Raw genomic sequence first — 14,856 nt, 5'->3', positions numbered from 1 at the left:
TTTATCACCTTGATATATTTCTTCACTGATAAAAACATAATAGTGGGGCTGTCCATTTTAAGGTCTACTGGAAAGTCCTCTATTCAAAAAGCCACTTTTATATCCACTGGCATGTTTATTTTGTATCTTTTTCTTATTCAAAGTACAATGAATTCCTTGTAGATAATGATGGAAAACCTCATGATCCTCTCTAAACATTATCCAGCCATCCACATACCTACTCCTGGAGAGCCAGTTTGACAAGAGTTTCTACCGATGACCCCAAAACTGCCTGTCAGTGTTTAAGAGGCATTTGGATGATGCCTTTAATAACATGCTGTAATTTTTGGTTAGCTCTGAAGTGATCGGGCAGTTGGGCCAGATGATAGTTGTAGGTCCCTTCCAACTGAAATAGTCTATTCCATTTCTATGCCAGCCTAAATCAGAATTTTGTCACTATTACTCACCAAAAACACAGATGAGAAAGACCAGCTGAACAAAGTACAACACATTACATTTCAGAACTGTAACACTGAGACAAAACAAGAGTCAGAATTTATTTTTAAATGTTTTGAACACTAAAAACCCACACTCACTTTGACCTGAAGTTTTTAACATTATAATCTAAGGCCTTTATACTTATACTATCTTTATACTGTGGCACATATACACCTGTATTAGAGATGTCTCCCTCAAATACATCTAAAAACAGGAAAACAAATTGTAAAAATCCACCCTAATCCATCTTAAATATATAAGTTTTGATCCCATATTTAAGCTAATACCGCATTCTGTTGTATAAGATATGCATCGCAGTTTAAAAAATATTTGGTATGCTGATTTTTTTTTTTTTTTCTAAGTTGTTTCCCCAGCTCTCTGGCAAACAGCAGAGAGAAAAGCATCCATGGGTTGTGGCTTCTCCCCATAAAAAGGTCCTAAGTACCTTCCTCATATGAGGGGCCAGTCATCAAATCCATCCTCACTCAGCTTGGCCAAAGGAAACATTTCTAAATTAGCAAATGCTGCTTCACAAGCAGCAGTAAAAGGAAGGTTCAGCAAAACCATTTTTTGACTTTTAACCTAAGAGCCATGAATTTTTTGTGGGGGAAAAATATAGTCACGTTATCTTGTGCAGCACTGTCACTATTTCAGTGTAAGCTGGGTTCTTTAAATACTTCACCCTGGTAGTGCCTGTGACATCCAAGTTGTTACCTTCATCAGGAGCTAATGTTAGTTCTGATGAACCCTGCTCAGTGACAGGTTTATACAGTTCATGCTCAGAAGTTACCTTGGCTAGTGACACTGACTGATTTTCTGATAAGAAGCTAATTATAAAGGTTTGAAATTCAAAATTGCTCAGCAGAAGGGGAACAATACTTCCTTTAAACAAAGTCATGTAAACTGCATTAATAAATATATTTAAAAAAATAATTCTTTCCCCACGTATAGACCCTTGTCTCCCTATCCAAAGTAAAATGCTCTCATTGTGCACCACAATCTTAGCCCTAGAATGACTGTCCACCCACCATTAAATAACTGTGCACCAAAAATGTTCTTTTGTACCAAGTTTCAAGTAGAAAATTTTTTGTCTTCTTTTCTGGTGGAAAAAAAAAAGCAAGGAAATTTATTCTGAGATCACTTGTATAAACAAATACCAGCACCACTAGAGAGTCCTCATCACAGCAGTGTTATCCACATGGACCATGCTAACAAGACAAATTTGTCCCAGTACATTATTGCAATGGAGAGATTGAGAGTTTGCTGTGGGAGGGTCCCCAAACCTACTACTGGGAAGCTGGACCAGGCCGGAATGTGAGAAGGAAGCAGAAATAAATGCTCCCTCTGGTTCCCACAGGCAAGTCTTCTTTTCTCTTCTCTACAACCACCGGCTCCCTACACAACTGCAAAACTCCAGGCCTGCAGCAGTGCCAGATCACAAGCGTGGCTGTTGCTCTTTGCATCACCCTGCACTTCCATCCTGTTGTCCTGATGTCCTTCACAACCACTTCTTCCCTCCATTTCCAACTTGTTTTTCTTTCATATCAGATTTTCAGCCCAGTTCACAGTGCAGCCACTGCAACATTTCTACACACAGGACAGAGTGATGTAGAGGCAGGAGGAAATAGCTGGGAACATCCCTGCACCTCCTGTTGCAGCCCTACCTATTCACACTCTACCACCTTCAGTGTCTGTGATAAGCAATTATGCTGCAGCATAAGAAACATTTTCAAATCAGGGCTGCACTGCACTCTTGGATATGCTAAAAATCTCCACTGCTTCATCCTCCGAGAAACAATCTGAAAACAAGTCCCAGCTTAATGTACTGCTAGGAAGTGCTTAAGAAACTGCAAAATGAGTAACACTGAAAACTGTAATAAAAACTTGCATATGACAAAACAAACAGACTAGAAATTTTTTCTAGAAGTCTATTATAACTTGCTGAAGTATTGAAGAAAAACTAGAAGAAGGGTGGTCCTACGCACAGTAAGAGAACAACAGGAGGGTGCAGTGGAAGGGCACATTGGGGATATTCTTTTATTCATGGTGTGCCAGACAGTGTCCGGTTCCCCTCGGATGGCAGGCTCCTCAACATCAAACCCAGAGAACACTTTGCATTTGTCTGACTTTTATCAGCTGACACCCTCTTGGCCTGCATTGTACATCAGTTTCTCAAGGGAAAAAGAAGAGCTAAGATAAGTATTGCCCTAGTGCCCCCTGCTTTTTCAACACAGCTACTTGTCCACAAGACGTACAAAGGTGTCTGAAATCTCAAGTGAATGTGGCAGGCACAGAAGACTGGGAGCTATTCTTATCTCTCAGCCCTCTATAAACACAATGGCCAACACTGTCCCTTACTGCCTCATACAGCTGTCAGCATCAAAATGCTTTGTAGCCTACAAATGGGCCAGTCCTACAGTGACAGACTGAACAATAGAAAGATTACAGCTTGTGTAACTCCATTACAGTATGGAGGTGCTTTGCAATCAGTCAATGTTCCTTCTCACACTCCTGCAGGGAAAAATCCCAGCCCAAGATTTTATTGCTCTTTTGCTGTAAGGCAAATTATTCCTCAGCTCTCCATCACCTCTGGCCCCTGTGTTTATAGCTCCACGCTCTCTCAGGTCCAGCCTACTTTGTTTCATATTGTTTTCCCAAATGTTTTAGAAAATTTTGAATCTGAAGACGAGCTTTGAATAGCAAGTCTTAGGAAAACACTTCAGAAATGGCTCTGCAGTTCTAGGGAATCAGTGTACTGCAAGCTTTAGTTACTTTATTGAAATACAGTGAATTGTTACAATCAAGTCCCCTATTCTTTACTGCAGGGAAGGATTGAGCCCTTATTCTGTCTACAATGCTTATATAAGCAATCAAATCAAGACTGGTCAGAGAAGGACAGAAAACCTAATAAAAACTAAAGTACATCATGATTTTCCACCATTTATCTTAATTTAAATAGTTTGTTCTCAAAAGGTAAACATTTTGAAGTCTGGAAAAAAAAAGAAACAGCTCTTCTACAGAGTTGGCATAGCCTATATATAATATATATAGGTGGGTAATGCAATAGATAAGTAGACAGGTAAATGTAACAGATAAGGAATTTTAAAGCCCATGAATTTTTAGCCTCAGCTTTCAGGAGGCTTGCTGTGTTCCCTGGACACAGCATTTCCCTTCTGAATGTCCCTGTCTTTTAAAGCGGAGTAAACAAACAAAAGGTTTCCCTTTTCCAAAGCAATTTATGAATGAAGTGAGTAGCCCTTTGATCAGACTCAGCTTTCTAAGTTGTCCACAGGGAACTAATGATGGCAGTTCTTCATGACTGTATCAACTCTGAATTTGCATTTGACTCATATGCATTAACTCCCACACCCTCAGCCAGGGATTGCAAAAAATGCTGAAAATGAGATGAGCTTTGTAACTGGTTTCACACAGAACAAGTCTTAATGACACAGGTAAGGATCATTTTGTAATGAGGCATTTCCACCCTGTTCCAATGACTTCTTATAGTTACAAGCTCTGGAAGTCCTCAGTGTTCAGATATAAAAGGTCAGGACTCTTGAGTTCCAGGCAGGAAAAGGGAGGACATGACAAAACAGGCACAGTCAGATGACAGCTCTCAGCTGTGCCGTGCAGGAGCACTGCACACTGACCTAAGCAAGTGTCTGAACCTGTCCCTGCTATTTATTTGACTGAAGATGAGGTGCAAATGATGGCAGAAGAAATTCAAAGGACAGAATAAACTGAAAGCTATCGATGGGGTTGTCTGTGTCCTCCAGAAACTCCCCTGACAGAGTGGGACAGACATAGCCATAGGTTTTCCAGAGTTGTTGCCAGCTGGCCACTGCAGGACACAAGGGTGTGGGGAGCTAGTCACCCAGGCAGAGTGACAGAAGAGAAGCTCCTGCTCTCATCAGTGGAGAGACACTGCCAGAGAGTGACCTCAAGCCCAAGCCAAGGTCAGGTGTTTCAGCATGACACTGCAGAAAAGACTGTTTGTCTCTGTGAATGGCTTATGGAGCCCTACTGAGAAGGACTTGGAGGCACTGGTGGATGAACAGCTAGACATGACCCATTAATGCACACTTTCAGTCCAGAAACCAACCACACCCTGAGCTGCATCAGAAGCGAGGCCAGCAGGTCAAGGGAGGTGATTCTCGTTCACTGCTCTGCTCTCATGAGATCCCCACCTGGAAGCAGTACTGCATCCAGTCCCTTGGTTGCCTGTACAGGAAAGACATGGGCCTGTTACAATGGATCCAGAAGAGGCCAGGAAAATGATCAGAGGACTGGAGCACCTCTCCTGTGCAGACAGGCTGAGAGAGTTGGGGTTGTCCAGCCTGGAGAAGAGAAAGCTCCAGGGACACCTTACTGTGTAAGTTTTAATACATTAAACAGACAAAGAGACTTTTTACCAAGGCCTGTAATGATAAGATGAAGGGCAACAGTTTATACTGAATGAGGGCAGGTTTAGATTAGATGTAAGGAAGAAACTCCTTCCTGTGAGGGTGGTGAGGCACTGGCACGGGTTGCCCTGAAGCTGTGGATGCCCCACACCCACACACTGGAAATGTTCAAGGCCAGGTTGGATGGGGCTTTGAGCAACCTGGTCTAGTGGAAGGTCTCCTTGCCCATGGCAGGGAACTGGAAGTGGAGATCTTTAAGGTCCCTTCCAACCCATGATCCTATGATATACATATGGAGTTGGTAGCAGCCTATGAATTTCAGACTCAGATCCTCTATCTTCAAAACAAAATCTCTGGGAAAGGTTTTTTCACCAAAATTACATGTTTTACAAATGAAATAATTTATTTCAGTTCTTCAGGCTAAAAATTGTACATTCCAGTCTGAAAACGGCAACATTTGATGACGATGCCTCAGGAACTTGTCCGCTGTGTGACTCACCTTCTGTTTTCTTTTATGTGTTCTAGATATGGCTACATTGGATCTCCAAAAGTATGATGCCCTCCTCTCTCCTTGAAAATCCCTGCTTGTAGCAAAACCAGAAATTTATCCACAGAAGAGAACAAAAATGTAAGTTCCCACAACCGTAATCCCTATATAGTATTTTAGTGTAATTTCCAAACAACTACTTGTTTGTTTTGTGTTTGGGTTTTTTTTCCTAATGCAATGTAAAAAATTTCAACAGAAAGCTGCTACTTTCAAAGTCGCAACACCAGCAACTTCAACAGGTTAGGAAGTGGCAAAATAGCATTTTCATTTTGGTCATTAAAAACTAGATAAAACCAATGCATCCAGGAGCATCTTTTTTTGTAGCAATCACCGATTGGAAAATGAACTAATTAAGTGTTAGGTCTTTTCCTCTGTCCAGCAGGAAACCACCTTCAGAAAACAAGTCTTTCATTTCTCACTGAGAACAGAATAAGAGAAGACAATCTTGCTAAATCAAGGTTGTCACATCATTAAATGTGCAAAGGGAAGTGAATTAGAGCAAGAGACAACTAAGAACAAACTATGCAGGATTAAATGGGAAATATCTGGAAGGACTAACTAGACGGGATATCATAAGAAGAGACGGAGGGAGATCTAGAAATCAAATGTACCTCACAACCACTGATGTAACACTGAGTTTTAGAAGTCCCAGGGTGTTGGATGGGAGATAGAAGACTACACTGCCTAAGTACATGGACCTGCTACCTTAGCTACAAAGATCCTCTGGCTCTGCCTGATGACACCATGGCTAAAACATTTAAGATCCCTCACACTGAGTGGTGTGCAAGGGAGTACAAACTTGTGCTGCCAGAAGTCTTGTGGAAAAAAAAATTAAGGAAGATTTACAATGCCCTTGAGTAAGTAAAGCTAAATAATATGTCTCAACTGAGAGATGTTGCTTTCAATATAAAGCCCCCCCCCCCGGCCCTGGTTCAGCAAGACTCAGCAGAACTCCTGCCAAACCGAGCCGCCGCTTCCCGTGGCAGGGCGTGCATCCTCCGAGGCCGCCTGCTCAGCTGCTTCCCAGCGCCAAAAACAGGGACCATGTGAGCTCCTTGGCAATGCCCTCCCTGGGAGCTCCCATACACATCCCTGCAGCACTTGGACCAGCACAGTGAGTGCTGAAGATCACAAGCCTGCAGAGATCTCAGGCTGCACAGCATCTGCTCAGGTAACACACCTGAGATGAGGTGCATTATATGTGTCCCTGTCGTGCATCCACTGTGGAGGGATGACACCACGTGTTGTCTAATTTAGAAAATATTCCCCCTTCCACGCTCCCTGCCTAGCTGAGCTGCCTGACCTGGGAACCGTACTAAGCTCTTTATCTAATCAATAGAAAGAGAGGCATATCCACAATCTAACTATTTAGGTAACCCAAGGTAACTAAGCTCTCAATTTAGACTTCTTAATTAGGTAAATACGGTGATGTCAGTTCTGTTTTGTCAATAAAGGGAGACAAGCCTATCACTGGTGCCAGCTGACAAGAGTTTCTCCTTTGGCTGAGGTAGGATCATTTGTACATTTTACATTAACAAATACTATTCATGACACAGTTTTTTTCAACAATTCTTTGATTTTTGGCTGCATAAATTACTAGAAAATGATGTCATTCTTGTAAGGACCTGGAATTCCAATGATCAAGAATTGATGCAAATCTTTCAGGCCTAAGTCCTCAAACACAGGTATGAGCTGTAAGCAGGGCACACTGGGATCATTGAAAATAAGTGCAAAGAGGGTCCAGCAAAAATACCTTGTTTGAAACAGCAACCTAATTTTCTAAAAGATAGCACTTCTTTGGATCAGCTCTGAGCTTTTAAAAACTTGATGAAAAGAGGCTATTAGTTCTTTGGTACTTTAGATAATCTGCTTTGTGAGCTTTTTTTTTTTTTTAATATCTTGAAATCCACTTCTTCAAGGCTTTTGTGAGGTAGAAGTAGGAGGTTTAATTATTCGCTAGCAGTTTCATTTCTGTGCACAATAGGAAGAGAGCATGATGCTACAATCCCTCCATGAAAGGAAATCCTGTAAAGGTTAGCAACTGTTCCAAATTCAAAGCTAGCAGTCACCAAATCACTCAGCACGTCTCATGCTGACAGAGAAGTCTCTGTCAGGGGAGAAAGTGTCTGTGTATGCTATCTTGAAGAAATCTATTTATAATCCACTTTACTCTGCAAGAATGAAACTCATTCTGTCTTCTTCCCAAATGAATGTAAGACAGTGTTCATGGGCAATCCTGAAGCCTTCCCTTTCTTTCCTCAAAGCATATCAGCAGCTGTCCAAATAACACCTCAGTGCCATGGGGAGCACCCTTAAGGGGACAGACTTCCAATTCTTAGTCAAACCAAAGCTTCACAGCTGAGGTTGCCAATAAGAACACTGTTGAAACAGTTCAAAGTCCTCTTCTGATTCACTTACCCACATTAAATAGCATCTAACACCATAAGTGATTTCAGTGAACCAATGGGCACCATACACAGCAACACAGCAAAGGAGGAGCAACTGAGAAACTTGATCTACAGTTTATTATACTGATCCTTTTCCATCAGGCAACAATCTGGTGTGTTCAGTTTAAACTCACTCTGCTGCTGAAGCTGCTACTTTTTTCTTACAAATCTCTGAACATTTTTATTCATCAAATCACTTTTTCACATCAATAGCTTCTTACAGTGAGTCTCACTGCACTTGCAAACATTAACTGCATGACAATTTTGAGAGGCACAGCCCCTTTTTCTGCCAAATTTACAAAATGGAAGAGCAAGTAATAAACCTGACGTCAGTCACTAAGCTGGCAGCAAAACGTGTAGGAGAAATCTCTTCTGCTCAGACCTTTGCTTCTGGACTCTGATCACTATCATCACTATCAGGCCGAAGTCACTGCTGAAACACTTCCAGGGATAACTAATCTATATTTAATAAGCAAAGATGAGAATTCTTCTCCCGTTATTGACAGAGTTTAAGACTTGCAAATTGTTTCTAAGGGGCAGCAGAAGACCACGTTCCTCAGGGAGGACTAAAACTACTTTCTGCAGTTATGATCCACCAAAGGAAAAAGATGTTTCTAAGTGCTTAGCTGCCACCAAGATCTCCACAGAGCAAAAGGCTTTCATTCTTTCAAATGAGGGCATTAAACAAAAAAATAAATAAAACTGGCAGTCCCCAAAAGATGGGCAGACATCACACTCCTCTGGTATACTGTATCTTGGGAACAGGCTTCATTAAAGGCTTAATTCTTAATCTTCCAGGTAAGCAAGATTTAGCTGGCTTTAAATCAAGGCTCAATTATAATGTCTGTTACAATACAATTCTTATTAATGATAGTTCTAATTGCAGTGTTCACTATCCTCTTCCAAAACCAGCTAGACAGCCTCCTGGAGACAAAGAATTTTGATTAAATGCCTTACTTAGTTCAATTTTCCTCTCAGCTACACATGCAGAGCTCCCACTTGAAGGGAGTAGTACAGATGTTTCTGAAAGTGGGACCAGAGAAATAACATCCTCCTGTACTCACCTGGCACAAAGTGCTTTCACAAAGCTGATGTACAGCAGTCATGCTCACAGACAAACAGATGACACCCTGTAAAGTTACTGTGAACTTACATTAGTCTTTTTGAGAGTATGGCAGCATAGACAAATCTCTGGCTATTACTACATACACTTAAGGCTGGGTTGATTTTGATCCAAGAAAAATAGGCAGATCTTTTTAGCAAGAGTTACTTCAAGGGAATTGCATTATATTTCTATTGTGTTAAATGGAAAATAGTTTTTTTAATCATGATAAATCAAGCATATTCTATGCATTAGTGTTCATCTATATCTATACAGTATGCTTTTGTTATATAAAGAGCTTTCAACTTCACAGACACAACCATAATTCTCAACACTACACCACTGCCAAAGCTAAAGAAACAATATAAAGTAATTCTGGCAATACATGGGAAAAGATGATACAAATTTGTCCTCAGACCACTAGGAAAAGAGCAATTCATCATTTGTTCTGCTTTAAATAAAAGCCTACTTCTTAAAACAGAATTAATTTGTACAGCTCAGCTGAAATAAATGGAGTAGTATTCATTAATTTCAATGTGGAATTTCACTTTAAGCATTAAAAAAATAATAAAAAATCAACTTCTCAGTATTGAAATATTGGAGAGGGAGCTGTTGGGCTCTTCTCCCTATGATCCAGCAACAGAACATGTGGGAATGGTTCAAAGCTGCTCCAGGGGAGGTTTAGACTGGACATTAGGGAGCATTTCTTCACTGAGTGCGGGGCCCAGCACTGGAGAGGTGGTCGATCCCCCAAATCTGTCAGTGTATAAGAGGCATTTGGACAATGACCTTCACAACATACTTTAACTTTTGGTCAGCCCTGATGTCATCAGGCAGTTGGAAGAGATGATCATTGTAGGTCCCTTCCAACTGAAATATTCTATTCTATTGGAAATCTATTTAGTGCAATTTTGAGGCCATAGTCCTAGCCTAAAAAGTCTATGAAAAATCTTCTGAGAGAAGTACAGTTTAATATATAATTAATGATTTACTATGTCTTTATAGTTTCACTCAAATAAGTCAGTTCCAGCACACGACAAACACTGGTTATCATCAGTTCCTTAGAAAAGGTAATTGTATTATAATCAGAGTTTTACAGGTGGCCAGAAAGATGAAGAGGTTCAGAATTCAGCTCTGCCATAAGCTACATGGGACAACACAAGAGAATGTAAATTCTGAATAACTTGGGAAAAAAAGCTGCCCTCTCATCACGAGCAGATTTAGATTTAGTACACACAAAGCTTGTGTGAAGGCATACCATCATCCAGCAGAAGGACCGGGAATGGAATTCAGCTTCCTGGAGTGCAGGTTTTACCTCACAGTCTCCAGACAGAGCATACCCCTCCTCAGGAAGCTTTTGTTTTGAAAGTCACATTTTATATCATCTTCATAAATCTTTGAAAATTCTACACTGCTAATTCCCATTGCCAGAGTCAACAAATTTAAATCACAGGAAACAAAACTGCAGAAAATGCCTTCATTCATTTTATGCACTCCGGGATTAATTAGTTTGCTTGTACCACTGTCAGTAGCCCAGCATAACCTGAAGACCCAATCAAGATTAGGTTGCCATTACAACAGGCATGAAGAAGGAGGCAGTTTGTATCTCAAACTCTCTGCAATCTCTCTACAGGAGGCAGACAAAGTCCAACTATCATTTTGCAGATGGAAAACAGAAGGAGTAAGCAGATTGCCAAAGGCTTTCAGAAGCTTGCTCAATGAATTCTCTGACAAAAAACATGACATAAAGCAGTGCTGCTGCAAATGCATTTCAGTGCCAGTGCTCTGCCTTACCTATTAATCCCATTACTGTAATATTGTGTCAGGTAACTTTTGAGACTCAACATAGATTCTGAATGCTAAGAAGAAATTATTATATTTGTTAACAAAGATAAGCATACAGGAATATGACCACATTTTTCCATCATATACTAAGATTGGGACTCAGTTTCAGGTTCTATCACAGTCCTCCTATCTAATCTTCTGCAATGATCTGGACATCTATTTGTGTACTTGAATCAGGCTGTGCAAAGCTGAAAAATTAGCAGGTGATTTACGGGACCGAAGTTAGGTACTAAGGCATCTTATGAAAGGGCGATTAGGTCCTTTTGAAGGGTAATCCAAAAATCCTGCTCTAATTGTAAAGCAGCTGGGAATTACTCCTACGGGGGAAAAAAATAATTAAAACCAATTTGCTTGAACTAAGAGGTCCTTTCTAAACTGCTCCCTAGTGAGGCTGCACCTTAACTCCTGCTGCCACTGGAACTTAGGTCTGTTCCTAAAGGCATCACAATGCTTTTGGGAATCAGACCACGCAGTATCCTGAGATTATGCATCCAGTTGATCAAGGAGAGAAAGAGGAAAAGCTGCCACATGTAACAGCCTAATAGCTGGAATGCTGACAGCAGAAGTGTAAAACTCACTCACAGTTCTCCTTCATCTTGAGGAGAATCCAGTTCTCACTTCCCACTCCTCCAGAACATGCAGGGTTGTCAGACTAGAAACTACCCTGCTGAATCTCTACCTTGGTGATGAATCATAAAATCCTGGAGGACAAGCAGACAAGTCTAAAGCTCTGCCAAACATCTGGGGTCTCAGCCTTTGGTCCTCTCTGGACTTTTCCTGCATGGACCACCAGGACAAGTCATACAGACAGCTTACTTCTAACAAATGGAGGTTGCTACAGGCCTTTTAGTCCTGCAGTGCCAGCACTCCCTTCCTGTCCACGCTCTCTGCCATCATTCCCCAACACACGGTAAATGCATGCCTACGAGAGCAAAGGCAAGAGGGGAAATAAGACACTATAGAGCCCACAGCCCACTCCTCATTGGAGTCTCCCTAAAGATTCATAACTTGCTCTGGCAGAAGAAAACTCATTTTAGCCTCTCCTGTCCTGTGAGACAGGAACAATTAGTGGGCAGGCAATGTTTTTTCTACACATGTACAAAAAACTAGCCCATCAGGCAATCACAGACCAACCACATTTGTGCTAAGGAGCTGTATCACCACAGTGTGTGTTGGTATGAGAGCAGAAGGGCTGCTGCAAGAAGTTACACGGCCTACCCAGCTGGCACCACCACATGGGAAAATCATAGGATTAAAAAAAAAAGTACTGAATTAATCCCCAAAGACAGGGATTGCACTACAACTCCTTCCATATCCCTGCATGAGTGCCTGCACCAATATTCACCCTCTTGCCTGCTCCTTTCCTTGCCCATGGCTCTTGCACTCTTCACTGCTGAGTGTCCCAAGCTAAACTGGAGTGAGTGGGAAATTTCAGCTTTCTTCTCCCCAAGTTAAGGATGTGGCAAGCAGAGTTATGACCCCCTTCTATTGCAAGAGCCAACTGGGGATAGGTTTGCCATGTCTGAAACAACTGTTCAGCTATAACACATCAAGTGGGCTCCTCCAGGCTGTGTTTTTGCCTGAAGGGGGCTGTCTCTGCTCTGCCTGATCCTAGATTCAGAGCTGTGCTCCAAGCACTCCAGTGAGGTCAGGCTTTTCTGGGGATCCAAACAATCTCTGGATCTTGGTGGAGTCAAGTCACTGCATGGTTCCCTCACTTCCTGTACCACAACACCTCCTCACAGGTATCTGTGCCCAGCTCCAGAGTGATACATAGGCTGAATATGGAGATAACTTGAGAGTTATACATGCTATACAATATTAAGCAGCTCTGAAAAGCAGAATTTCTGGATCATGTCCTTGCACCTAGGTGTCTTTAGTTTTTCCTAACTCCCATTTTAGGTGTCAAGACAGAGGTTCTGGATTTCGCTGTGGACTTCCCTGTAACTTAGCTATCCAATTCCTAAAGCAGGACTCACAAGAGTGTGGTGAGGATAAGTATTAAGTACATTGAGGCCTAATAAGATCACATAAATAAGACAGAGATCCAAGATAAATACCAGGCATATCCAGAATCTCATCAGTACAAAAAGAAACTGTACTGGATTCAGATAAAACAGTTTTAAATTAAAACTGAACACTTACATGTCATCTTACCCACATGCTTTATAGACAACTGGAAGGAACCATTTTATCCACTAATCATGGGCTCAGTTAAAAAACATTACCACCAAAGACTGCTGGCACCAGCGGTGGAACTGAGGTGGTGAGCTTCCCCGATACCTGTTCCAATCTGGGAGTCAAGAGAGGTTGCACAGCACCAGCAGCAAGATATATGGAGAAAGCACAGCTTACTCTAGAGCTTGATTTAATGAGTTTTTATAAAGTCTTTTATGTCAAAGCCAGTTATGACAGCCTCATCTAAGACACTATCTAATATCAACAGGAGTATGCAGCATCTTGTTATCTTTTCACATTTACCATTCACACTCTCTGAAGTTATCCAGAAAAAATGTGCTTTGTGGGAGATACCAGGCTCAATTTTTTTTGCTTATTTCAGTTCTGACATTTAAATTTATCTTGAACTAACTAGGGGTGGGAGGTGACAATTTTATTTCATAAAACCTTTTGAAGTTTGGACAGGAAGAGAAATATATCTTTCAGCATCTTCACAAAAATAATTTCAAAACATCTATTTTCATATCAAGTTACAGAGAAATGTCTATAAGAGCTGAGACTGGCATGGGAGATCCATGTGTTTAACAACTTCTAATTCAAACTAGAAATCCTCATTAGATCAAAATACTCTGTATATATTAACGTACAGGAGCTTAAACCCAAACAACCTACACCCCAAGCCAGTGCACTAACTCTCATATAACCTTTTAATGGTAGTATTATTGAAATTATATCAAAAACTTCATTGAAAATACAAACAGGTTTACTTCATTAGTTGTATTTATTGGGAAATGTTCCCATCTTGCTCTAGCAGTAAGCAACAGAATCAAGTACAAAGCTGAAAGAAAGCAACAGTTAGTTACCAGAGAGATCTTTCCTATCATCCTGAATGCTAGAGGAAAACAATACCTCATTATCTAGGCCCAGATCAGAAGCTTCAATCCCTACAGAACCTGCATGTTGGCTTCTTAAGGAAAATATCTCATAAAATGGCAGCTCTTGAAGGGAACTTCCCAGTCGGAGACTTGGACTGCAGAGATTTTTGCATCCTTTTGACAACTTACATAACTACATACAACGCATAACATCATAAACTGATTTAAAGAACATTTTCTTCTTCAGCACAAGCAGCTCCATTAACCAGCTCACCACTTAAGATTCACACAAGTCCATAAAGCAGGTGTTTAAACAGACCTTGTATTGATCTCTTCAATCTGGAATGAATTTTACTGCCAATACATGGACACATGCTTTTAAGATATATACAATCATTAATTGTCTGCATCAAAATCAGAGGCTGTAAAAATATGAACCCAGCATTTTGACTGTTTCATGCTTGATTACATTAGCTAGTAAAAAGGCTTAATGAATCAGGTCTGCAGCTTCTTCTGCAAACCTCTCACCACCGAAAGCTACCTGTGGCAGATCTGCCAGCCGGCACATCTAGGTACTGTAGCTTGAACAGCTCAGCTGGAAGTGAAATACTCAGGAAACCCATCCAAACATTATCCAATGGACTATGAATGACAGAACAAAGCAAAAAAAACAACAGACATCTGAAATGGAATATTGCTCTTGATTGTGAAGCAGTTGTTATCGAGAGAACATCCAGAACATGCCTTACCTGTGTAGTGCACCACACACGTCTGACCCTTCTTTGGAAATGTCCGTCCTGTTAAAATTATAAAAGGTTACTCTTTTACTTCCTCTGATGGACCTGGCTATGCAAGTTTATCTTTTAAGAGGAAAATGCTGACCTGACATCTGGTATCAGCCATTTGGTTACTTTAGGATACCTGAGACATTCACATGACAGCTGTAGATATAAGTGGTTCCTCATACAACTTGGAGCACAAG

General features: G+C 41.0%; 1 protein-coding gene across 1 annotated transcript in view; it reads right to left on the bottom strand.

Moving 5' to 3' along the window:
• Positions 1–14,856, bottom strand: part of FKBP1B (FKBP prolyl isomerase 1B) — a 45,012-nt gene that overhangs the window by 26,941 nt on the left and 3,215 nt on the right. The window contains exon 2 of the mRNA XM_082302717.1: positions 14,624–14,671. Coding sequence (XP_082158843.1) covers positions 14,624–14,671 — 48 coding nt within the window. The remainder of the gene's footprint in view (positions 1–14,623; positions 14,672–14,856) is intronic.

Source organism: Coloeus monedula (genome assembly GCF_965178545.1).
Source record: "Coloeus monedula genome assembly, chromosome: 2".
Lineage (NCBI taxonomy): Eukaryota > Metazoa > Chordata > Aves > Passeriformes > Corvidae > Coloeus > Coloeus monedula.
The sequence above is the reverse complement of the archived record's forward strand: the minus strand, read 5'-3'. Positions and strand labels throughout refer to the sequence as shown.